This window comes from Oncorhynchus clarkii, chromosome 18 (assembly GCF_045791955.1).
Source record: "Oncorhynchus clarkii lewisi isolate Uvic-CL-2024 chromosome 18, UVic_Ocla_1.0, whole genome shotgun sequence".
Lineage (NCBI taxonomy): Eukaryota > Metazoa > Chordata > Actinopteri > Salmoniformes > Salmonidae > Oncorhynchus > Oncorhynchus clarkii.
Genome location: NC_092164.1, coordinates 39,803,157 through 39,828,015, shown reverse-complemented (window position 1 = coordinate 39,828,015; position 24,859 = coordinate 39,803,157). Strand labels below are relative to the sequence as shown.

The 24,859-nt window shown below is 43.5% G+C and overlaps 1 protein-coding gene across 1 annotated transcript in view; it reads right to left on the bottom strand.

The window, feature by feature from the left end:
- Positions 1 to 1,427: 1,427 nt before the first annotated feature.
- The window catches only part of LOC139373477 (F-actin-uncapping protein LRRC16A-like), a 39,340-nt gene continuing 15,908 nt past the window's right edge, over positions 1,428 to 24,859 (bottom strand). Inside the window, exons 9-39 of the mRNA XM_071114034.1 lie at positions 24,674 to 24,747; positions 24,486 to 24,561; positions 23,820 to 23,908; positions 22,916 to 23,010; positions 22,616 to 22,702; positions 22,435 to 22,538; positions 22,059 to 22,136; positions 21,573 to 21,649; positions 21,297 to 21,401; positions 19,400 to 19,469; positions 17,475 to 17,556; positions 17,282 to 17,381; positions 15,724 to 15,778; positions 15,447 to 15,619; positions 15,262 to 15,330; positions 15,058 to 15,151; positions 14,805 to 14,903; positions 13,350 to 13,478; positions 12,761 to 12,895; positions 12,210 to 12,385; positions 11,809 to 11,896; positions 11,478 to 11,630; positions 11,288 to 11,354; positions 10,950 to 11,140; positions 10,675 to 10,793; positions 4,097 to 4,487; positions 3,633 to 3,675; positions 3,296 to 3,439; positions 3,012 to 3,128; positions 2,542 to 2,694; positions 1,428 to 2,179 (exon numbers count right to left, since the gene is read on the bottom strand). Of these exons, the coding sequence (XP_070970135.1) occupies positions 2,001 to 2,179; positions 2,542 to 2,694; positions 3,012 to 3,128; positions 3,296 to 3,439; positions 3,633 to 3,675; positions 4,097 to 4,487; positions 10,675 to 10,793; positions 10,950 to 11,140; positions 11,288 to 11,354; positions 11,478 to 11,630; positions 11,809 to 11,896; positions 12,210 to 12,385; positions 12,761 to 12,895; positions 13,350 to 13,478; positions 14,805 to 14,903; positions 15,058 to 15,151; positions 15,262 to 15,330; positions 15,447 to 15,619; positions 15,724 to 15,778; positions 17,282 to 17,381; positions 17,475 to 17,556; positions 19,400 to 19,469; positions 21,297 to 21,401; positions 21,573 to 21,649; positions 22,059 to 22,136; positions 22,435 to 22,538; positions 22,616 to 22,702; positions 22,916 to 23,010; positions 23,820 to 23,908; positions 24,486 to 24,561; positions 24,674 to 24,747 (3,612 nt within the window). The 3' untranslated portion in view covers positions 1,428 to 2,000. The remainder of the gene's footprint in view (positions 2,180 to 2,541; positions 2,695 to 3,011; positions 3,129 to 3,295; positions 3,440 to 3,632; positions 3,676 to 4,096; positions 4,488 to 10,674; positions 10,794 to 10,949; positions 11,141 to 11,287; positions 11,355 to 11,477; positions 11,631 to 11,808; positions 11,897 to 12,209; positions 12,386 to 12,760; positions 12,896 to 13,349; positions 13,479 to 14,804; positions 14,904 to 15,057; positions 15,152 to 15,261; positions 15,331 to 15,446; positions 15,620 to 15,723; positions 15,779 to 17,281; positions 17,382 to 17,474; positions 17,557 to 19,399; positions 19,470 to 21,296; positions 21,402 to 21,572; positions 21,650 to 22,058; positions 22,137 to 22,434; positions 22,539 to 22,615; positions 22,703 to 22,915; positions 23,011 to 23,819; positions 23,909 to 24,485; positions 24,562 to 24,673; positions 24,748 to 24,859) is intronic.

Sequence of the window (24,859 nt, the reverse complement as noted above, 5' to 3'; positions counted from 1 at the left end):
ACTCCTTCACAGTCTCTGTTTCGCTCACCTCCAATTTCCCCATTAACTCCTTCACAGTCTCTGTTTCGCTCACCTCCAACACCGGCTCTGGTCTCCTCCTTGGCTCCTCACGATAAACAGGGAGAGTTGGCTCAGGTCTGGCTCCTGACTCTGCCACACTCTCCCTGAGCCCCCCCCCAAGAAATTTTTGGGGCTGACTATGGGGCCTCCGTCCGCGCCGCCTTGCTTGCTTCGCAAACTCCATTCTCCTATATCCTTCCGCGCACTGCTCCATCGAATCCCAGGCGGGCTCCGGCACTCTCCCTGGGTCGACCGCCCACCTGTCTATCTCCTCCCAAGAAGTATAGTCCATACTGTACTCCACTTTGGGCTGTTCTTGCCTGTTGACACGCTGCTTGGTCCCTTTGTGGTGGGTGATTCTGTAACGGTTTTCTTGATGCGAAGGAGAGTCGGACCAAAATGCGGCGTGTAGATTGCGATCCATGTTTATTAAACAAACGTAAAACACGAATCAAAATACAAACACTACAAAATAATAAACGTAATGAAAACCGAAACAGCCTAAACTGGTGCAAACTAACACTAAGGACAATCACCCACGACAAACTCAAAGAATATGGCTGCCTAAATATGGTTCCCAATCAGAGACAACGATAAACACCTGCCTCTGATTGAGAACCACTTCAGACAGCCATAGACTTAACTAGAACACCCCACTAGCTACAATCCCCATACATACACACCACATACAAAAACCCATGCCACACCCTGGCCTGACCAAATAAATAAAGATAAACACAAAATACTTTGACCAGGGTGTGACAATTCATTCCGCCGATTCTGTTGAAAACGTTTCTTAAACTGAAGTAAATGGAACAAAACTGGGATAACATACCTGAATTTGCCCAATAGAAACTCTGGTTTGCAACTGTTGGACTAATGATTACACCCTAGATCAGACAAGAGCGTGCAAGGCGGTATTGAATGTGTCACTGTCTATCCATGCGTCACCTCAAATATTTCTATCGACCTGTGTGCACCTACTTTGTAAACTTTCATCCATAGGCAAGGTTGTAGCAACCTCATTATAGGGAAATTTTGAGTATCATGTAGTAGGCCAAATCTATAAATGTTTATCGGAGTAGTAGTTACAATCCGGTACATAGCGCAAAACCATCCTTGCTTCTGATCGACAGAGACTTAAAGTTAGCTAGTTTTCTAGTACAAAGGCCAGGGAGAGGGTATAAAAAAAATGTAATAAAAACATGCTAAGGGAGCTAGCTAGGTAGAACATTGATAAAATGTTATTTTGACCGAGAGAGATTTGCACGGTTAACAAAATGTCACGCAAGGGTAAGCCTATGCAAAACACATACCTTTTATGAAGTAGGTCTATATGAAGGCAAAATAGATCATACATGGCAGTATACCAGTAGAAATATTTTTTATTGTTACAAATATACAAATACAGGATTGACAACTTGATGTTACATGTAAAGGATTTTATTACAATGCATGCATTGTAAAAAAAAAAAAACTGAAAAAAGTGTGTATTTTCAGCATAAATCAATTTAGCCAATAAAACTAACACTATATGGAAACCATCACCAAGCCCCTCAATAAATGTATTTCATATAAATCATGATAAATCAAAGTTATTATGCCTATCATTAATAAGGTTTACTTGATCAATTTGCCCATGGTACAATGTAAATCCCATACATATTTGTCAACACATCCATATATCTCTTTCAGTGTGTTAATAGATAGACAAATATACATTACATGCACATTAGACATAGGAACACAACACTGCTTATTGGTTGATTGAATAAGCCAATCAACGGTCTTTGTTAAGACTAAGATATTAGCAAGGTTTTGTCCATAAGCTTTTTTTGTTCTTTGCTATGTGTCTGCATTACGATTCTCCCGAAGTGTGCACTTGAACACTCCATGGAACACTGAGGAAAGTATGGAGAAACTTGATGTATCTTTTCTCTCTACACTGGGACGATGTCATTGATGGTGTCCTCTTCCTCCTCCTCCACGTTGTCAGGCATAAGGTCCTGTCTTTGGTCCGTGTCAGGGGGAGGAGGGAAGTCTTCCTCCGTGTTGTCGTCTTTATCAAACACTCCAGGGCTTTGGCAGTGGGCAGCGTCCACCATGGACGAAGGTCTCTCTGCAAGGACAGTGACACAAGACAGCGGTGTGTTAGCTGATATGGTACTAAACAACGAGGAAGCTACAACTGGTAGCCTACAACCATAACTACTGGTACTACTGAGACTACAAACACGACGTCACAGTTGTGTGAGTACTAATAAACCAACAACAAGAGCTCAACAACAAGAGCTCCTGGAGAAACCCATACAACTACTATTACTGAGAATTGCATGTTTTTCAAAAGGTACGGCCACAATTGGACCTGCCAAAACTTACATTACTGCCATTGGTTGTTGCTAGATGCAAAACTACACCTCAACACTGTACATGTCCTAATTTTTTTTTAAGACCTGAAGGAGAGAAGGTAATTGGTCTAACCAGATGCAGGGAGGGACTTGGTGCGCTCTCGACCCTCTACTTCCTGTACCACAGAAGTGGAACTCTTCAGGGAGGACCACTGTCTCCCGCCAATAACAGACCTGTCCGTCTCATGGTCTAAGTCAAATGGGCTAGAGTCTCCTGTGAGTTCAACTGACAGACAGAGATTACATTACATTTCACATTTTAGTAATTTAGCAGACACTTTTATCCAGAGGGACTTACAGTAGACAGTGGATCCATTTTCATACTGAGGGTGAAAGATGCTTTTATGCTTCAATTCTACCAAACAATTTGTATAGCATACTATGTTCTCAGTTAATTGAAATGAATGCCTTTGTCTTTACGTGAAGCAAAATAGCTTTGATTATTCCTCTACTCTCAATATCAAAATTTTGGACTGTCGTGAGCTGTTCCTAAGACAGTTCTTCTGGGTGGAGGGTACATGGGTAATAGATACATAAACCTACCATTAATGGGGCTTGTCTCCCCCTCCCGCTCACAGTCTGACGGCGCCCTCTTCAGGCGAGGGGCGGGCAGAGGTCCTTTTGGGGATACGTTTCCAAGAGGGGAGTCAGGGGTGTCACCTGAGGGTGAATTCATTAACAAATAAAGAGTGGTTACAGACAACAGGACAAATTAAGACAAAAATCACAAACAAAGTCCTCTTCTTCTTGATCCATTTTTTATTCTGATGGCCTTATTTCCCATCTCCATATCACTATCAGTAAAGTATACTTATTCATATGCCTACCTGGGCTGTGGCTGCTGCTGGTGCGAGGGCTCAGAAGTCCCAAACTGTGTGGTCCCAGTTGGGGCTTGGTGCCCGGGGGTCTGGGTGTAACACTGGTGGGCTTAGACTTTGGCGATATCGACGATGTTTGACTCTCTGGCTTTCCTACAGAGAGAGACATAACAAAGAAGACCCATATCGGTCATTTTATTGTACCACATGGCAGCTGGCAAGATGAACAGTGAGACAGACGTTGTGGCATAATTGAGTTGCGCCATCTTTGAGTACATAAAGATTACATATCACTAAATGGAATAAAACGTCTAATTATCTGATTGGGATCTCGAGGCCAACTCACCTTGTTTACCGTCTGCCTTGTCTGAAGAGGAAGATGAGTCAGACTGTCAAAAGAACAAACAAACATCTTTTCAGTATGGACAATGTCTTCAGTTTGTCCTAAACCTGCTTTTATAGGCACCATTGTGTTTTCCATTGCATGGCTCTATGAGGGCACTCGTGCATGACCGTATTCAACAGTCTGAACCATGCAGAGACATGGATGTTCCATACAGAGCCACCATAGGGCAACACCTTCACACAGTTATCCACTCACGATGATCTATAGCCTTCCAAATGATTGGCAGATCAAAGGTTGAAGACAGCAAAAACAGTGTACATTCAACTTTAAAATAAACTTTTTCAGAGGTGGTTGTGTGTTACCCTGTAAGAAAGTAATTATTCAGTAGTTCAGTGATGCTAGGGGGTTCTACTGGCTCATAGATTTAGCTGTCAAAAGCAGCAAAAACTGGTCAGTTTACCCACCTTATGGGCGGCCATTTTCTCATGCATTTTTCTCATCTCCGCCAGGAGGTCCATGCCCATTACGGGGACCCCAAAGTGCCAGCCACCGTGAGGACCCCCCTTACTATCACTCTCCGAGTGCTGTTCCGTAGTGGGTTCATGGGTTGGCAGCTTTTCTGAGCGGTCAGGGGAGATTTCCGAGTGGTCCCGCAACGGAGCCTTGGGGGATAGAAGCTCCTCGGTTACAGTGCTGACGGTCGCAGAAGCCGGGGTGGTGATGGCGGCTGCTCCATGGCTCTTCTCGGACTTGGAGGTGCGAGACTTGATGAGGTTAAGGAAGCCGCTTTTCCGGGATTCCCGTTTCTTCTCCGAACCCTCCTGGATGTTGGAGGAGCCCCTCAGGGTGGGTCGTCTGGAAATGTTAGAGAATGATTTTGCTGTAGAGTACACACTCAACTTCTATAATTAACAACTTCTAAATACGTAAATAAAAGGTACACTTGAGATAAAGAGAACACTTGAGTAAATTAGGGATACAAAGTATATTGAAAGCAGATGCTTTCATACAGGTGTGGTTCCTTAGTTAATTAAGCAATTATTATCCCATCATGCTTAGGGCCCAATTGCCCATTATTTTTGGCTGCCATGGTTAGAAGAAGAGATCTCAGTGACTTTGAAAGAGGGACCTCAAAGGAGCATAGGGGGTTTAAAGGGTGTGTGTATGTGTGCGTGTCTGCTTCACCAGATTTCAACCCAATTAAACACTTATGGGAGATTCTGGAGCGGTGCCGGAGACCGGGTTTTGCACCACCAACAAAACACCAAATTATGGAATTACTCGTAAGAATGGTGTCGCCTCCCTCCAGTGGCATTCCAAACCTGCGATCAAGATTATCCTACCTAATGGACTTTAAAAACTAACATCTTATGTTTAACCGAGACGTGGCTGAATGAAGACACGGACAATATAGAGCCAGCGGGATTTTCCATGCACCGGCAGAACAGAGACGCTACCTCTGGTAAGACGAGGGGTGGGTGGGGTGTGTGTCTTTTTGTCAATAACAGCTGGTGCGCGATGTCTAATATTAAAGAAGTCTCGAGGTATTGCTCACCTGAGGTAGAGTACCTTATAATAAGATATAGACCACACTATCTACCAAGAGGGTTCTCATCTGTATTATTTGTAGCCGTCTATTTACCACCACAAAGCGAAGCTGTCACTAAGACCGCTCTCAACCAACTCTATAAGGCCATAAGAAAATAATATTCTCACCCAGAAGCGGCGCTCCTAGTGGCTGGGGACTTTAATGCGAGCAAACTTAAATCAGTTTCACCACATTTTTACCTGCATGCCACATGTGCAACCAGGGAAAAAAGACCACCTTTACTCCACACACAGAGATGCATACAAAGCTCTCGATATATCCTCCTGATTCCTGCTTACAAGCAAAAACTAAAGCAGGATGTACCAGTGACTCACTCAATACGGAAGTGGTCAGATGATGCAGATGCTACACTACAGGACTGTTTTGCTAGCACAGACTGGAATATGTTCTGGGATTCATCCAATGGCATTGAGGAATTCACCATCTCAGTGACCGGCTTCATTAATAAGTGCTTCGATGACGTCGTCCCCACAGTGGCTGTACGTACATATCCCAACCAGAAGCCATGGATTACAGGCAACATCCGCATTGAGCTAAAGGCTAGAGCTGCCGCTTTCAAGGAGTGGGAGACTAATCCGGACGCTTATTAGAAATCCTGCTCTGCCCTCAGATGAACCAACAAACAAGCAAAGCGTCAATACAGGATTAAGATTGAATCCTACTACACCGGCTCTGACGCTCATCTGATATGGCAGAGCTTAAACTATTACGGACTACAAAGGGAAACCCAGATGGGAGCTGCCCAGTGATGTGAGCCTACCAGACGAGCTAAATTCCTTTTATGCTTGCTTTGAGGCAAGCAACACCGAATCATGCAGGAGCGCACCAGCTGTTCTGGATGACTGTGTGATAACGCTCTCGGTAGCTGATGTGAACAAAACCTTTAAACAGGTCAACATTCACAAAGCCGCTGGGCCAGACGAATTACCAGGACACGTACTCAAAGCACGCATGGATCAACTGTCAAGTGTCTTCACTGACATTTTCAACGGCTCCCTGAAAGAGTCTGCAATACCTACATGTTTCAAGCAGACCAGCATAGTCTCTGTGCTCAAGGAAGCGAAGGTAACCTGAATAAATGATTACCGCCCCGTGGCACTCACGTCGGTAGCCATGAAGTGCTTTGAAAGGCTGGTCATGGCTCATTTCAACAGCATCCTCCTGGACACCCTATACCCACTCCAATTCGCACACCACCCCAACAGATCCACAGATGACGCAATCACACTCCACACTGCCCTTTCTCACCTGGACAAAAGGAACACCTATGTGAGAATGCTGTTCATTGACTACAGCTCAGCATTCAACAACATAGTGCCCACAAAGCTCATCACTAAGCTAAGGACTTTGGGACTAAACACCACCCTCTGCAACTGGATCCTGGACATCCTGACGGGCCGCCCCCAGGTGGTAAGAGTAGGCAACAACACGTCTGCCACACTGATCCTTAACACTGGGGCCCCTCAGGGGTGTGTACTTAGTCCCCTCCTGTATTCCCTGTTCAGCCACGACTGTGTGGCCAAACACGACTCCAACGCCATCATTAAGTTTGCTGAAAACACAACAGTGGTAGGCCTGATCCCCGACAACGATGAGGCGGCCTATAGGAAGGAGGTCAGAGAACTGGCAGTGTGGTGCCAGGACAACGACCTCTCCCCGAATGTGAGCAAGACTAAGGAGCCGATCATGGACTACAGGAAATAGCGGGCCGAATAGGCCCCCATTAACATCGACGGGGCTGAAGTGGAGCGGGTTGAGAGTTAAGTTCCTTGGTGTCCACATCACTAACAAACTATCATGGTCCAAACATACCAAGACAGTCATGAAGAGGGCACGACCAAATCTTTCCCCCTCGGGAGACTGTAAAACACATATGTCAGAGTCAAGGCCCGCGGGCCACATCCGGCCCGCAAGAAGGTTTTTTACGGCCCCTGGGATGATCTTGATTTATTATTAGAACCGGCCCGCAGCAAGCCGGCAGCCCGCAGATCTTTTACACGCACCAATACTACATTTCCCACAATGCAAAGGTGACGCACCGAGCAGTAGGCTGCTTCATTTCAATATTTATTGGCACAGCAGTCGTCAGCATCACAGTAAAATTAACTTTCAGATACCCATCAAAAATGGCAAAACGGAAGGTGGATACTGAGAACCGGGGGTTTCAAACAAGGTGGGAGTCGGAGTATATGTTCACGAAGGTAGCTGGAAAACCTGTGTGTCTTCTGTGTGGAGAAAGTGTGGCGGTACTGAAAGAGTATAATCTGAGACGACATTATGAAACGAAACACGCGGACAAAAACAAGAATATGGACATGGAACAAAGGCTACAAAAGGCAGAGGAATTAAAACGAGGCCTCAAATCTCGACAGGCTCTGTTCAAAAAAGCCAAATCACAAGGCCAGGCTGCTGTCAAGGCCAGTTTTATTTTGGCAGAAGAGATCGCTAAATCAGCCCGGCCATTTACGGAGGGGGATTTCATCAAAAACTGCATGATTAAAGTTTGTGACGAAGTTTGCCCAGAAAAAAGGCAACTCTTTTTAAATGTGAGTCTGAGCAGAAACACCATTGCCGAGAGAGTAGACCAGTTGTCCATCAATCTAAAAGAGCAGCTTGTGAAAAAGGGAAAAGATTTTATTGCATATTCCTTGGCTGTGGATGAGAGCACCGACATTTCTGACATTGCCCAGTTGTCAATTTTCATCCGCGGAGTGGACTCCAACCTAAGCGTGACAGAGGAGTTTTTGGCTTTACGTCCTATGCATGGCACAACTACGGGGCATGATTTGTATGAAGAGGTGTCAAGATGTGTAAATGAGATGGAGCTGCCTTGGGAAAAACTCGTGGGTTTGACAACCGACGGAGCACCTGCGATGTGTGGACACAGGAGCGGACTGGTGGCGAAGATACGGGAAAAGATGCAAGAGGAAAACGCGACAGGTGAGCTGACAGCTTATCATTGTATCATACACCAGGAAGCGTTGTGCGGTAAAGCCTTGAAAATGGAGCATGTAATGAGCATCATCACGCGCACAGTTAACTTTATCAGAGCCAAAGGTTTGAATCACCGCCAGTTCAAGGCATTTCTGACGGAGTTAGAAACGGAGCATGGTGATTTGCCTTATCACACAGAGGTGCGATGGCTAAGCCAGGGAAAGGTGCTTCAAAGATGTTTCGAGCTTCGTGAGGAGATTTGTCTGTTCTTGGACAGCAAAGGGAAAGACACAACACAACTCCGAGACGAAATGTTTCTGTGTGAAATGGCTTTTCTGTGTGACATTACGAGTCATCTGAATGCAATAAACTTGCAGCTGCAGGGTCGGGATCGTGTCATCTCTGATATGTACAGTACAGTGAAGGCATTTAAAACCAAACTGACTCTGTGGGAGACGCAGATGCGGAAAGAAAATTTGAGCCACTTTCCCAGCTGCCAGACCATGAAAGAGAAGCTCTCTACCAGTGCGTTCCCGAGCACACAGTTGGCTGATAAAATAGGTATGCTTGCCGCTGACTTTCGACGCCGATTTGCTGACTTTGAAGCACAAAAAAGCAGGTTGGAACTGCTCGGTAACCCATTTGCTGTTGACGTGGAAAGCTCACCACCAAACCTCCAAATGGAGTTGATTGACCTCCAATGCAATGATGCACTGAGGGCAAAATATGCGGCAGTGGGTGCTGCGGAGTTCGCCCGTTTCCTCCCCGGCACAATGCCCCAGCTGCGCATCCAGGCTGCTCAAACGTTGTCTATGTTTGGCAGCACATACCTGTGTGAACAACTGTTTTCTTTGATGAACCTGAACAAAACATCACACAGAAGTCGACTTACTGCTGAACACCTCCACTCAATTCTGAGGATTTCTTCAGCTCAGAGCCTTACCCCGAACATTGATGAACTTGTGGAAAAGATGGGACACCACCAAGTATCACCCTCAACCTCAAACAAGTGAACATTACTGTGCAATCACATATTTAGAGTTTTTACTCAGTTCAAGTTTAAAAGTTAAAATTTAATATTTGTTTTCACTGCATGTTACTTCTCCTTAAACAAAGTGTTGTTTTTGATTAATAGATTTTTGCACTTTATTTTTTTGTATTTCAATCCAATTATATTTTAAAAATATTTCAGTTGAGTGGATGATAGAAAATTGCTATTATTGTTTTTTCTTTGAAGTAAATTTAGCCCACTTTTGCTAAAATAGAAAATATAGTCTACTGATGGTGCCTTGAATACCGGTTTCTTTCATTTAATGTTCATGTTATGGGGATATTTATATAAAGGAAATTTGTCTTTTGTGTCTGTTGAAAATTAAAGATTACTGACAGAGCCATAAGAAAATATTGCTTTATTTATCTGATCATATTGTAATATATTTGTTAGGTTTTCAGTAGGTTCAATTAGGTTCACTAGACTATATGCGTCATTTAAAAAATTTTCAATGAACATTCGAACAGTCCGGCCCTCGTCTTGTAGCTGATTTTTTTATTTGGCCCTCCGTCCATTTGACTTTGACACCCCTGCTGTAAAAGATTTGGCATGGGTCCCCAGATCCTCAAAAGGTTCTACAGCTGCACCATCGAGAGTATCCTGACAGGTTGCATCACCGCCTGGTATGGCAACTGCTCGGCATCTGACCGTAAGGCGCTGCACAGGGTAGTGCGAACGGCCCAATACATCACTGGGGCAATCCAGGACCTATATAATAGGCGGTGTCAGGGGAAAGCCCATAAAGTTGTCAGAGACTCCAGTCACCCGAGTTATAGACCGTTTTCTCTGCTACCGCACGGCAAGCGGTACCGGAGCACCAAGTCTTGGACCAAAAGGCTCAACAGCGTCTACCCCCAAGCTATAAGACTACTTAACAATTCATAAAATCGCCACCGGACAATTTTGTACACTCGCTGTTTGTTACCTATGCCTAGTCACTTCGCCCCCACCTACATGTACAGATTACCTCAACTAGCCTGTACCCCGCACACTGACTCGGTACCAGTGCCCCCTGTATATAGCCTCGTTATTGTGTTACTTTTATAATTACTTTATATTTTAGTCTACTTGATAAATATTTTCTTATTCTTGAACTGCACTCTTGGTTAAGGGCATGTAAGTAAGCATTTCACGGTAAAGTCTACACTTGTTGTATTCTGTGCATGTGACAAATAAAATTGGATTTGAAACACTTGTAGAATCTATGCCAATGCGCACCGAAGCTCTTCTGGTGGCTCGTGGTGGCCCAACACCCTATTAAAAGACACTTTATGTAAATGTTTTAGCATTTACATGTAGGTAGTTAGACATTGTAGGTAGTTACACATAGCTTACTGCTGCATGTTTGTGATTTAAATCTTGTGGAAACTAGAGTCATTTATTCTAAACGTCAAGTAATTCCATTTACTTTTTGGAAAGAGTTCACCATGAAAGGAATTAGGACTCACTTAAAACTAAGTTGGGTGATTTTCTTGTAAAAGAATTCATCAACACCCTCATCCACTTTTCCCAGCAGGCCGTTCTGCTCCACTTCTTCTGGTGGTGGAGAGGTGCAGATTGAATCCCGCTGAGAACACCAAAAAATATGTAGGCCTACGTCAAGACACTCAATATCATAGAGTATAGTAGCTAGACGTAGAAATAGAGAAAGAAGGCAGAAAGAGAGTGGAAGAGGGAGAAATAAATAGGGAATAGGAGAGAGGGGGCAGGTGGAAGGCCTTACTTGTGCTCGGCTAGGCTTGGTCCTCTTTTTTGGTTTGGGACGGAGCTTGGTGTGGTGCTCTAGCTTCCGGGCCTCCATAGTGGGCAGCTCGCCAAAGTACGTTGGCATCTTGTCCGATAGGGGAGGAGGGGGCGAGTCTTCCTCGTGTATAGGCACTTCTTCCAGGGCCTTGTCCAAGTCAAACTCCATTTCTGACGGACAAGAACAACCATCAATAGACGAGGTAAAACCAAAACCCCTCTCATTCCGAGAGGCTGAAATACTACATTACTACTGTATTGTAGTTTAAATCTATTTGACCAGATCTACGGTACCCGGGATGTAGAACATCAACTCACCAAACGCCACAGAGACAGGCCGCAGCATCCTGCAGAGAATGCTCTTCCTCTTGGACTTGGGTGTCATCTGCAGGTCACAAATACAGTCAAGAGAAAAACAGTCAGCCAGTGAGTCATGCTTCAGTACAGCAGATCAGGATCACAAACCCAAACCCTAACCCTCATAGCAGAAGGGACTAGTCTTAGTTACCACACAGGTGTCCATCTCCTCCAGACTCTCAGCAGGCTCCTGCCTCTGCCCCTGGGTCTGGGCCTCAGGCTGGAGGACCGTCTCATCCAGCACCTCTGTCTCTTTTGAGTCCTGGTGGAGAAGAGGCTGCGCTTTCCTGGTCAGGTGTTCTGCCTAGTGTGGGAAGGGAGGAAAAGGCATATAGTGGCAGTGTTCCTTCACCAGTATGTTTTTTATGTGGTGCAGAAGTGCTCTAAATCAGCATTACAAGCAATTGAAGCAAAAATGCATTATTGTGTGTGTGAAAGAGAAATACAGAGTGAAAGAGTCTGTTGTAGTATACAGTACTGACCAGAGTGTTTTGGGAACGTGACAGAGATTCCAAGATCTCATCCACGATACGGTCTGAGAGGAAGGACGCCACACTGAGCTTCACTTCACTGTGTGACAGAGAGGAGAACATGAGCCAGAGACTACCTCTCTACTATCTGAACTGTATCAAGACCGGGCTGCATATATATGTTACAGCAGTTTTCTGAGAGTGAAGTTAGCAGCTGAGGCTATGTGACCTAATCCTAATCAATTATTTCACTATGACATCATACACAGTGCAGATCACAATGAACGATTCAGTTTGAATTCACATGATCAACTGATAACGTCTGTATTTGAAATAATTGACTGATTTGATTAGGTCTCAAAAGTGCTCCTCGAATCCAGCCCCAGGCTTGACCAGGCCCATGCGGTGATTACCTGATCTTGTTGATGATGTCGACTCCTGACTGCTCCAGTAGTGTGGTGGTGATGAAGCTATGGGGGACGGTCATCCTGCCTGCACTGTCCTTCATCAGCTCCTGGTGCAGGTTGCTCCTCTTCATCACGTGGGGACAGAGGCCCTCAGCGGTGTCAACCATAGATTGTAACAACGTCTGGACCAAAGAGAGCGAGAGAAAGAGGGGTAGGCAAGAGCATTGCACTAGCTTCTTATTTTGTCTTGTTGTTATTCAAATTTACAGTTGCTGAAAGGACTAGGGCAGTTTTTTTCAACTTGCACAGTTTTGTTCAAGGCCAAGCACACCGGATTCAACTACTCAATGAATAATCATCAAGCTCATGATCAGTTTAATCATGTGTGCCTGTGCAGGATGAAAACAAAAACATCCAACTTCGAGGACTGGAGTTGAGAAACACTAGACTATGTAATTCACAGAGATACATCAACATTAAACATATCTGGTTAAAAAAATACTGTTAACATACAGTAAATACATCATGCATTTACTGCTGTGTTGACTGTTGTGTACCTGTAGCTGCTCTTCCATGACCCTGGCCATCTCTCCAGCCATGGACTCCAGCTTGTCCTGAATGGGGCCGCCCATGTCAGGGGGGCCGCCCATGCCACCAAGAGATCCCCTCAGGTGGTACAGGTTGGGCAGTAGCTAGATAGATGAGCAGGGTATGGAAGGTGGACAGACAGAGAAAGAGAAAAAAGGGAAGAGGAAAAAATTGGAGAAAAGATTAGACTGTGCTCTTTTCTCATCTAACTTCAATTCAAATTTATTTATATAGCCCTTCGTACATCAGCTGATATCTCAAAGTGCTGTACAGAAACCCAGCCTAAAACCCCAAACAGCAAGCAATGCAGGTGTAGAAGCACAGTGGCTAGGAAAAACTCCCTAGAAAGGCCAAAACCTAACCATTTGAGTTGGAGGTTCTCCCTTTCTGCATTAATGTTATTCAAAATGTTATTTAACCAGGAAGTCCCATGTAGAATTTGAGGTTAATGTTGATCACTTTTTGTCTCCCTAGCACAGAGTTTGACATCCACAGTCTATCTTAAGTTAATTTGTTCTAGCGGTTCTATGAGAACAATATGTTTGGTTCTCAGCTCACTCTTTTGGAGTTCCTGGCGTCCTTCATGAGGTTCTTGGCCACCTTCATGTCCTCCTGGACGACAGCGGTCTCCGTATACCGCAGGGAGTTTAGGTGGTCCTGCACCTTTACACAGATCCTGTCCATCATCTGAGCAGGAGGGGTCAGAGGTCATCAGAAGACATTGAGCGGTCGGTCGTTCACCATTCAATGGGAGAGGTCATGTAATGGTTTATGGTCATTCAACACTTAAAAGATGTGGTACAGTGCCTCCGGAAAATATTCAGAGCCCTTGACTTTTTCCACATTTTGTTACATAACAGCCTTATTCTAAAATGGATTTATTGAAATAAAAAAATATCTGAAATCTACACACAATACCTATTAATGATAACTCAAAAACATGTTTAGAAGTTTTGCAAATGTATTTAAAATACTGAAATACTTTCTTTACATAAGTATTCAGCCCCTTTGCTAAGAGACTCGAAATTGAGTTCATGTGCATCCTGTTTCCATTGATCATGCTTGAGATGATCAGATCGGTGGAAGGGTACTTTGGTCAGGGAGGTGATCAAGAACATGATGGTCACTCTGACAGAGCTCCAGAATTCCTCTGTGGAGATGGGAGAACCTTCCAGAAGGACAACCATCTCTGCTGCACTCCACCAATCAGGCCTTTGGGTAGAGTTGCCAGACGGAAGCCACTCCTTAGTAAAAGGCACATGACAGCCCGCATGGAGTTTGCCAAAAGGCACCTTAAGACTCTCAGACCATGAGAAACAAGATTCTTTGGTTTGATGAAACTAAGATTGAACTCTTTGGCCTGAATGCCAAGAGTCACGTCTGGAGAAAACCTGGCACCATCCCTATGGTGAAGCATGGTAGTGACAGCATCATGCTGTGGGGATGTTTTCCAGTGGCAGGGACTGGGAGACTAGTCTGGATCAAGGCAAAGATGAACGGAGCAAAGTACAGAGAGATCCTTGAGCGACCCAGCCAGAGCCTGGACTTGAACCCGATCAAACATCTCTGGAGACCTGAAAATAGCTGTGCCGCAACCCTCCCCATCCAACCAGACAGAGCTCTGCAGAGAAGAATGGGAAAAACTCCCCAAATACAGGTGTGCCAAGCTTGTAGCGTCATACCTACGAAGACTCTATGCTGTAATCACTGCCAAAGGCGCTTCAACAAAGTACAGAGTAAAGGGTCAGAATACTTATGTAAATGTGATATCTGTTTTTGCTTTTATTGTGTGTACATTGATGAGGGGGGAAAAAACTATTTAATCAATTTTAGAATAAGGCTGTAACGTCACACAATGTGGAAAAAGTCAAGGGGCCTGAATACTTTCCGAAGACACTGTATGTAACTTCCACTTCCCCAGGGGAAACTCAAGGTACTACTAACATTTATTCAAACGAGTGCCGATACATGAAAATGAAAGTTACAGGTCAAACATTTAAACAGACGGGTCACCTGTTGTGTGGTGGTCGTGACAATGCCTTGCTGGAGACGGTAAGCTTGCTCTTGGAGGTATTTTCGAGTCTCGTGGTTCCTTAGTAGATACCGCTCCATCTGTAGAGATTGATAAAACAAATATAAACGTTTATACAGGAAATGTGACGTTTTTTGCATTCAACCCTGCTATCGATGCATTGTTATCAGTGAGAATTGATCTCAATTCTGTCATCAGTTAATATCTACCATGCAGCCAAATGTGAACTTTGACCTTTAGTAGGGCATCCTCTGTTTTCTCAGGGCTGGCCTTGAGTGCCTGGGCAGCATCGATGATGGGGATAGGCATGAAGCGGATGGTCTGGTTCCTGAAAGAGACACATGTGGCTAAGTATATGCCTACTCACATATCCTAACCAAAATATCCATGTGAAGAAGAGTATGAATAGAATGAATTGTGACACACACAGATACATACTTTTCTAAAGCAGATGCCACATCCTGGAGGCCTTGTAGGCTGACATTGTTTTTGTCCCACATAACCGTCCTGTACAAACGCATGACAATAAAGAGCAATAGAACACAGTAGAATCAATATTAAAACAATATTGAAACATGAGCAGTTGAACATAGTGGGCCTCTTCTTGAGCCTTGACCTCTTACCTGAGCTTGGTGTTGATCTGCAGGGCCTTGGCCAGCATCTTGGCCCCCATGTCTCCCATGCCGTTGCCGCTGATGTCCACCCGGGTCAGGCTGGCGTTGCTGCCCAGTGCATTCAGTACGATGGACAGATCCCCCTTGAGCTTGGAGTCGGCCAGGGAGATGGACGTCAGGGGCTACGTGAAAAACAGGTTCGTTGAACAATGGTAATGAATGGTTTAGACACATTGTGTTTATGCTAAGCTGTTATGGCTAAGTGTCACCGTAACAGCTGACTCACCGATTCCTCCTCCTGTATCATGTGCACCAGGTTGTCCAAGACTTGAGACAAATTTCTGTGGAAAGACGTGCAAACTTCATTACATTCCAGACAGAGAGAAGGATACAAACATGAGGATATGGTTAATTTACATTTTTTCTAATTACAAGTGTCATGACGTTGGTCTGGGGGGTAGGTTTATGAAAGTCATAAACACCTCTTTCCCCCTTTTTCCTCTCTCTACCCTACTGATGTTACATTTGCAAAACCCTTGATTAACAGAGATTCTGGGAACATCAGAAGGTTCGGGGAAATTAACTATATTCTGGTAATCCGACCAATGGAACATTGGTGGTACTTAATGAATATGATGTCAGTTCGGTTGTCATCTGAGACATTCTCATCAATGATCAGATGACATAAACTCTACAGTGGAAAGTCTACACATCATAGTTATCGGATTCACATGGAATTGTTGTTCAATTTAAATGTTTGAATATGAAATTATTTGTGATGGGATGAAATGTGATTTTAGCTTCTAAAATATGAGATGTGGGTTTTCATAAGATAGGGCTGTTCAATCATGGGCTATAAAACTTTTCAAACACGCCCTCCTCTCCCTTCTTATATAAGCCCTTGACGACAATATAACCTTCTGTTCCGATGATGTGAGGACGACGGTCCTATGTCAGAATGGTTCAGATAACTACAGAACGAAGCCAACATCAGCGTGAGCTTGGTTGCGAATGGTATGAACTTTGAACTCTTATTCACTACAGAAGTGATACTCCCTAGCCGTTGAGTTAGCAACAGCAGATACAAACGAGGGTTAGGAAGGAACAGACAGAGTATCCCGTCTATCACACAACGACGTTACTACAACGTATCCAATTGACCACCAGACATTCTTCAAAGGACTCGGTTGGGCAACACGGCCTTCCATCTACCACCAACCTACCGAAGCGCAGCTCAGAGTAAATATTTATTGCATTGTCCTTTTCCAAATGGGCTGTAATTTAGAATGCATAAGATACTGCATTTACGATAGCACAGCTTCGCCTTTGTTCCTCAGTCTTCCCGCTCTTTCACTCAAACCCAGCCCCTTTTCTTTTGTGTAACAAGCTGTTATATCTGTTCCGCCCGCTAGGGACGTTTCCTTTATGACGTAATTTGTAATCAAGTTATGATTTAATGATGTGTATGTGTAATTCTGTGTGATTAGTTAGGTAATTTAGTAAATAAATAATTAAACTCAATTTTGTATTGCTGATTCAACTTGTTAGCCACGGTTCGTGCAGATAACCAAGAATTTACAACTTTCAGATGAGACTGAATTAAGATGACAATTGATATTGACTGCTATTGATGTAAAATATTACTAGGTCTTTAAGAGTTTATTCGGAAGATAACAGCCCTATAAATATTATTTTGTGGTGTCCGACTCTCTAGTTAATTACATTTACATGATTATCTCAATCAGGTAATATTAATTACGGAGAAATTATTTTACAGAATAGCATGTCATATCACTTAATCCGGCATAGCCAAAGACACGACACAAGGTAAGTAAGTCCCGTACTTGGACTTGATGTTATTGAAGTTCTTGCCCAGTGAGAGGTGGCGGATGGAGCGATTTTTGGCCAGCCACACCAAGAGAGTGGTCAGGTCTGAATCCAAACCTGAGCATAAAATATAAAAACACAACATCAAGTCAAAATCAAGGTATACAATGTTCAAAATCACTGTAAAAACAGTGTCTACTCGGGCCTCACCGTTGTCTGAGATGTCCAGGCTGGAGATGTTGGGAATCTCAGCTATGCATCCCTCCAGAATCTGAGCACCTCCAGATCTTAGCTGAAGTAAAAGAGAGAAATAAAACCAAAAACAAAACATATAGAGAAAGGATAGCAATTGCAATCCAGGATAATATCCATACATGTACTTTTGTGATTTATTTGATTGCCATTCAGGGTACATAAGTAAAGCTAAGTAATTAAAATCAGTATATTCAGAACATCTACCCAAATAATAAAAAGGGGTGTCAAGACATCTTATTTTAGAATTTTATTTCAGAGTATAGTCGTGGCCAAAAGTTGAGAATGACACAAATATTAATTTTCACAAAGTCTGCTGCCTCAGTTTGTATGATGGCAATTTGCATATACTCCAGAATGCTATGAAGAGTGATCAGATAAATTGCAAAGTCCCTCTGCCATGCAAATGAACTGAAAACATTTCCACTGCATTTCAGCCCTGCCACAGAAGGACCAGCTGACATCATGTCAGTGATTCTCTCGTTAACACAGGTGTGAGTGTTGACGAGGACAAGGCTGGAGATCACTCTGTCATGCTGATTGAGTTCGAATAACAGACTGGAAGCTTCAAAAGGAGGGTGGTGCTTGGAATCATTGTTCTTCCTCTGTCAGCCATGGTTACCGCAAGGAAACACGTGCCGTCATCATTGCTTTGCACAAAAAGGGCTTCACAGGCAAGGATATTGCTGCCAGTAAGATTGATCCAATAAATGGTTAATTTAGGTGCATCAAGAACTTCAAGGAGAGCGGTTCAATTGTTGTGAAGAAGGCTTCAGGGCGCCCAAGAAAGTCCAGCAAGCGCCAGGACCGTCTCCGAAAGTTTATTCAGCTGCAGTATCGGGGCACCACCAGTACAGAGCTTGCTCAGGAATGGCAGCAGGCAGGTGTGAGTGCATCTGCACGCACAGTGAGGTGAAGATTTTTGGAGGATGGCCTGGTGTCAAGAAGGGCAGCAAAGAAGCCACTTCTCTCCTGGAAAAACATCAGGGACAGACTGATATTCTGCAAAAAGTATAGGCATTGGACTCCTGAGGACTGGGGTAAAGTTATTTTCTCTGATGAATCCCCTTTCCAATTGTTTGGGTCATCCGGAAAAAAGCTTGTCCGGAGAAGACAAGGTGAGCGCTACCATCAGTCCTGTGTCATGCCAACAGTAAAGCATCCTGAGACCATTCATGGGTGGGGTTGCTTCTCAGCCAAGGGAGTGGGCACACTCACAATTTTGCCTAAGAACACAGCCATGAATAAAGAATGGTACCAACACATCCTCCGAGAGCAACTTTTCCCAACCATCCAGGTACAGTTTGGTGACGAACAATGCCTTTTCCAGCATGATGGAGCACCTTGCCATAAGGCAAAAGTGATAACTAAGTGGCTCGGGGAACAAAACATCAATATCTTGGGTCCATGGCCAGGAAACTCCCCAGACCTTAATCCCATTGGTAACTTGTGGTCAATCCTCAAGAGGCGGGTGGACAAACAAAAACCCACAAATGTTGACAAACTCCAAGCATTGATTATGCAAGAATGGCCTGCCATCAGTCAGGATGTGGCCCAGAAGTTAACTGACAGTATGCCAGGGCGGATTGCAGAGGTCTTGAAAAAAAAGGGTCAACAGTGCAAATATTGACTCTTTGCATCAACTTCATGTAATTGTCAATAAAAGCCTTTGACACTTATGAAATGCTTGTAATTATAATTCCGTATTCCATAGTAACATCTGACAAAAATATCTAAAGACACTGAAGCAGCAAACTTTGTGGAAATTCATATTTGTGTCATTCTCAAAACCTTTGGCCACGACTGTAGACTTCCCCTTTAAATTTCTCCCTCAGAGATTCAGGTAAGTGTGCCAGGATCTAGGCAGTAGTTCAGTCTCTTACCTCACAGCTGCTGAGATCCAGTGAAACTTCACTTAGATTAGGATTGCAGCCAAGACCTAGTAAAAGTGCCCTGAAGGGAAAAACAGTCATTAAAGCTTATTTTCTATTCAGTTAAATGAACAAAGCAGACTGAAGTACGCAGGCAGTAAAGAGTTGGTGTGGTTAGATTACTTAAATATACTGTGAACAAGAAAGCAATGTTTCTATAACTACTTAATTTTTCTTTTTAAAATTAAGCACAAAAAAAAAAAAAAAAAACTGGACTATGACATCCTGTCTAAAATATACTTAACCATTTATAGATATGTACAGTACCAGTCTGAAGTTTAGACACACTTACTCATTCAAGGGTTTTTCTTTATTTTTATTATTTTCTACATTGTAGAATAGTGAAGACATCAAAACAATGAAATAAGCAAAAAAGTGTTTAACAAATCAAAATGTGTTCTATATTTTAAATTCTTCAAAGTAGCCACCCTTTGCCTTGATGACAGCTTTGCACACTCCTGGCATTCTCTCAACCAGCTTCACCTGGAATGCTTTTCCAACAGTCTTGAAGGAGTTGATGAGCACTTGTTGGCTGCTTTTCCTTCACTCTGCGGTCCAACTTATCCCAAACCATCTGAGTTGGGTTGAGGTTGGGTGATTGTGGAGGCCAGGTCATCTGATGGGGTACTCCATCACTCTCTATCTTGGTCAAATAGCCCTTACACAGCCTGGAGGTGTGTTGGGTCATTGTCCTGTTGAAAAACAAATAATAGTCCCACTAAGTGAAAACCAGATGGGATGGCATATCGCTTCAGAATGCTGTGGTAGCCATGCTGGCTAAGTGTGCCTTGAATTCTAAATAAATCACAGTGTCACCAGCAAAGCACCCCCACGCCGCCTCCTCCATGCTTCACGGTGGGACCCACACATGCGGAGATCATCCATTCGTCTACTCTGCGTCTTACAGAGACACGGCGGTTGTAACCAAAAATCTCAAATTTGGACTCATCAGACCAAACGACAGATTTCTACCAGCTTAACATCCATTGCTCGTGTTTCTTGGCCCAAGTTTCTTGACCCTCTTCTTCTTATTGGTGTCCTTTATTAGTGGTTTCTTTCTGTGAATCAGGCTTTTATGGTCTAATTGCTGCAGTCTCTTCTGAACAGTCTATGTTGAGATGGGTCTGTTACTTGATCTCTGTGAAGCATTAATTTGGGCTGCAATTTCTGAGGCTGGTAACTCTAATAAACGTATCCTCTGCAGCAGAGAACTCAGGGTCATCCATTCCTGTGGCGGTCCTCATGAAAGCCAGTTTCATCATAGCGCTTGATGGTTTTTGTGACTGCACTTGAAGAAACTTTCAAAGTTCTTGAAATGTTCCGTATTGACTGACCTTCATGTCTTAAAGTAATGATGGACTGTCGTTTCTCTTCGCTTATTTGAGCGGTTCTTGCCATAATACGGACTTGGTCTTTTACCAAATAGGGCTGTCTTCTGTATACCACCCCTAACAAGGCACACCTGTTAATTTAAATGCATTCAGGGTGACTACCTCAAAGCCGGTCGAGAGAATGCCAAGAGGGTGCAAAGCTGTCATCAAGGCAAAGGGTGGCTACTTTGAAGAATCTCATATAAAATATATTTTGATTTGTTTTACATTTCTTTGGTTACTACATGATTCCATATGTCTTATTTCATAGTTTCGATGCATTTACTCTTATTCTACAATTGAGAAAATAGTACAAATAAAGACAAACCCTGGAACTAGTCGGTGTGTGCAAACTTTGGATTGGCACTGCACATTTTCTACAGGAATATTCTCCAGTTTTCCATATCATCTTTTCGTTCTAGGTTTTAATACAGTTAAATTGGAACAAATGCCACGGATGGAGTAGACTGCAAGCTCACTTGAGCGCCTCCAGGGGGAGCTTGGTTCCAGACAGGTTGACACTGCTCAGAGCCAGGGCAGTGCCAAAGAACTGCTTGAAGGAATGCGGCACATCTTTACATCTCCTGTGGGTTTTAAAAGAATACCAGCACTTTGGTTATGCCTTCTGGAGTTATCAGGCGTTCTCACTCAGATACTTTGAGCGGGACATGAAACACAGACATAGAAATCAACAGCAACTATTGAGCCACAACTATTGAGCATAAGCAAGTGATTTTTGTCGCTGTATGGATCACCTGTGAGAGAAAACGCTCTTAGACATGTTGAGCACTGAGAGGTGCTTGAGAGAGCCTCGTAGAAGTGCAGTGCAGACCTTGAAGACAGGAGTTGAGCATCTGAATAACATAGGCCAGCCAAGTGACATCTCAGTCTAGAGAGCTACAGACAATATCTTATGAAAGGGGACTGGCCATTTGCGTAGCAACAACTATAACGACAAGCTCCACAAATATAACTGTATAAAAAGCTAATTCAAATGTTATTTCCCAATTGAATAATAGTGATATCAAAAGCAGACGGTATGCAACTCATAAAACAGTGCTCACATGATGTCCAGACATGACATGTTCACTTTCATTGCATATTATTACAATTATACTAATCTAGTTATTGGTAAGGCTAAGAATAGCTGTATAATGTGCCCATCAAGAGGGTTAAAGTCCAATCAATGCCTAGCGATAGCAGTGTGAATTTGTCTTCGCATTGGATGAGGGTTCACTCACTTGGTCCAGACAGCAGTCGCTGTTGGACAGGTCCAGAGTTGCTAGACTGTTAGGTTGACCCAGGAAATTGTACAGATTCTGTGAAAAGAGTCAGAGGAATTATGGAGAACAACAGAAAACACGGAGTATAATGAAGGGGGAATTAGGTCTACGGATTTCAGTTAATATTTCAAATCCTACTTCACACTATTTCTGTGGCCTGTGTGAAACATATATGAAAGGCAGGACAGAATGTGTAAGAGTTTGATGTTGCAGCCAATACAACACCGATCTAAGATCAGTTTTGCACTCCCTCCCTTGATTAAGGTTAGGCTTTGTGGCGGGTTAGCTGATCCTAGATCTGTGCCTAGCAACTTCTACCAGAAGTGGTACATACTGAGAGGTCGTCTCCTCGGAGTGAGTTCCCACAGAGGTCCAGGTGTGCGAGGGTAGTGGGGACAGCAGGGTTGGCACTCAGCGCCTGGGCAAGACTGTTAACCCCTAACCACACAAACACAGGAAGTTCAGAGGAAGTGACATCACACATGACAAGTAAATTGGTCATGAATTTACAATACCTTTTTGTGATATGGAGGTCTTTGAGAGGTTCAAATACTTGAGACCCATTGGGAGTTTGGCTAGCTGTGCACTGAGAGCAGATACACCTAGAAATAAAAATGCATCACAAACTTATGAACAAACGTATAACCTCCCATGAACTTGAAGCTTTGAGACACACATTTTGCCATTGATACAATCCATGCCAATGTAGGACAGAATACTAGAAGCTAGAATTCTAGATTAGTGCAGTATCCTGTATCATTGAATATCACGGAATATCTTTAAATATATATTTTTCAAAACGGAGTTTGTTGTACCCTTGTCCTCCAGGGAGTTGTTTGTGAGGTTGAGGGTGTGAAGGACAGAGGCAGGGTTGCAGGTCAGAGCGTTGGCTAACTTCTGTGCGAAATCACTGTGAAAATATCAAGAAAAGACACAGCTCTCAATAATCCCAAAAACATTCCTTACCGCAGGATACTCCAACAGGTAACTATTCGGCAGTGTAAAGAAAAAGGATCACTTTGTTGCTGCGTAAATCCAATAAGCCTGTTTCTTCCTAGGTTTTGGCCTTTCTAGGGAGTTTTTCCTAGACACCATGCTTCTACAGCTGCATTGCTTGCTGTTTGGGGTTTTAGGCTGGGTTTCTGTACAGCTGATGTAAGAAGGGCTTTATAAATACATTTGGTTGATTTATTGACAGGACAAACAAATAGGCTTACATTTCAGCATGAATCCCCTCCCTCAGAGCCTATTGAAAGCCTTGTTAGGCCCATCAATAAATCAATCAGATTTACGCAGCAACAGAGTACTCCTTTTTCTTTACTCTGCCGGATAGTCACCAGTTGAAGTATCCTGGGGTAAGGAATGTTTTGGGGTCCCTCAGTTGAGCACCTGATCCACCCTTTTTCAATTGGGCTGAGCTGAAGCGCGTTTTGGTATATATTTTTTCCACAGCTCTACTCAAGTTACCTCAGGATTTTCAACAGGAAGTGCATTTCTGATAATAGTCAGAGTCATGTGTTTAACTACCGCGCGAGCTTGCCCCCTTAATTTCACACTGGACAGCATGTATGGAATGTGGCTGCGGTTGAGAGCATAATTCATTATGAAACTGTATGGGTGTGTGTGTGTGCGTGTGTGTGTGTGTGCACCCTCATCTGTGTGTGTGTGTGGTGGATAAGATAAAGCCAGTCTAACCTATTACCAGTGCTTAGTGCTCACCTTCTGAGACCTGCATTCTCTAAAACCATCTCCTCTAATCGACTAGAGCGGGCCACAACTCGCAGAATTTGTTCACACACATCTGTGGACTGCAAGCAAACACTTTAGTGTGAAAAGCAGCAAGCTCAGGCTTGTGTAAACACCGCTGCATAACTTACTGTACAAAAAAAGTCAAACCTGTAAATGCATAAACACACACGGACACATGCCACATGTACACACACAGAGAACACACACACACAACTAAGTATCAGCAGCAGTCACACCATCCCTGTTATTATAATACATCACCCCTGACTAATAAAGCACTTGTTGACATCTCATCCTCATGCCTCCGCTCTCCCTGCCACCACCAGAACACACACTCCTTTATACAAACACACAGCTGTCCTCTTCCTGCTGCGGCCAGTGTGCCCTATACAAAGAGTGTTCAGTCACTCCTGGAGCACAGTGGAAGTTATTTAATAAAGAATTGTTTCAATGCATTATACCCACAGTACAGGTTTTAAGTTCCTACACTTTTCATCTAACTCATCCACCTTTCTCCACGAGTGGCATGCATGCTTCTCCAATTCATTTCTCAGTTAAACTGTGAGATTACAAATATTACTTCCCTTCACAAGTGTAACAAAATGTGTCACCAGTATGGTTCAGAATGAAATGTACCAGTTTGTAGTCCTTTGTGGAGAGCTTGGTGAACCATTGGTTATATTCCAGGACCAGAATGATGGCCACCAAATCTCTGGAGGAAAAGTCAATAGCATTGGCTTATCAAAAACAGAATGGTATAAAGACACGATTGTTCACACAATTTGGAAAAATGGAAACTGTGAAAAAAGGAAAAGTGAAGGTACCTGTTCTCAAGATGTACGAAATCCTGCAAGTTCAATTCTCTGGTGTCCTGGGTTTGATAGATTGTGTCCACATCCTGTTGGGAAAGATGGAGAACCCAAGGTTGGAATGATTCAAACAATGGCAAAAGTAGAGCTGATATAGCTAAAGTAACCGGCATGATGTAAATCTGGGTCAACATATTTCAA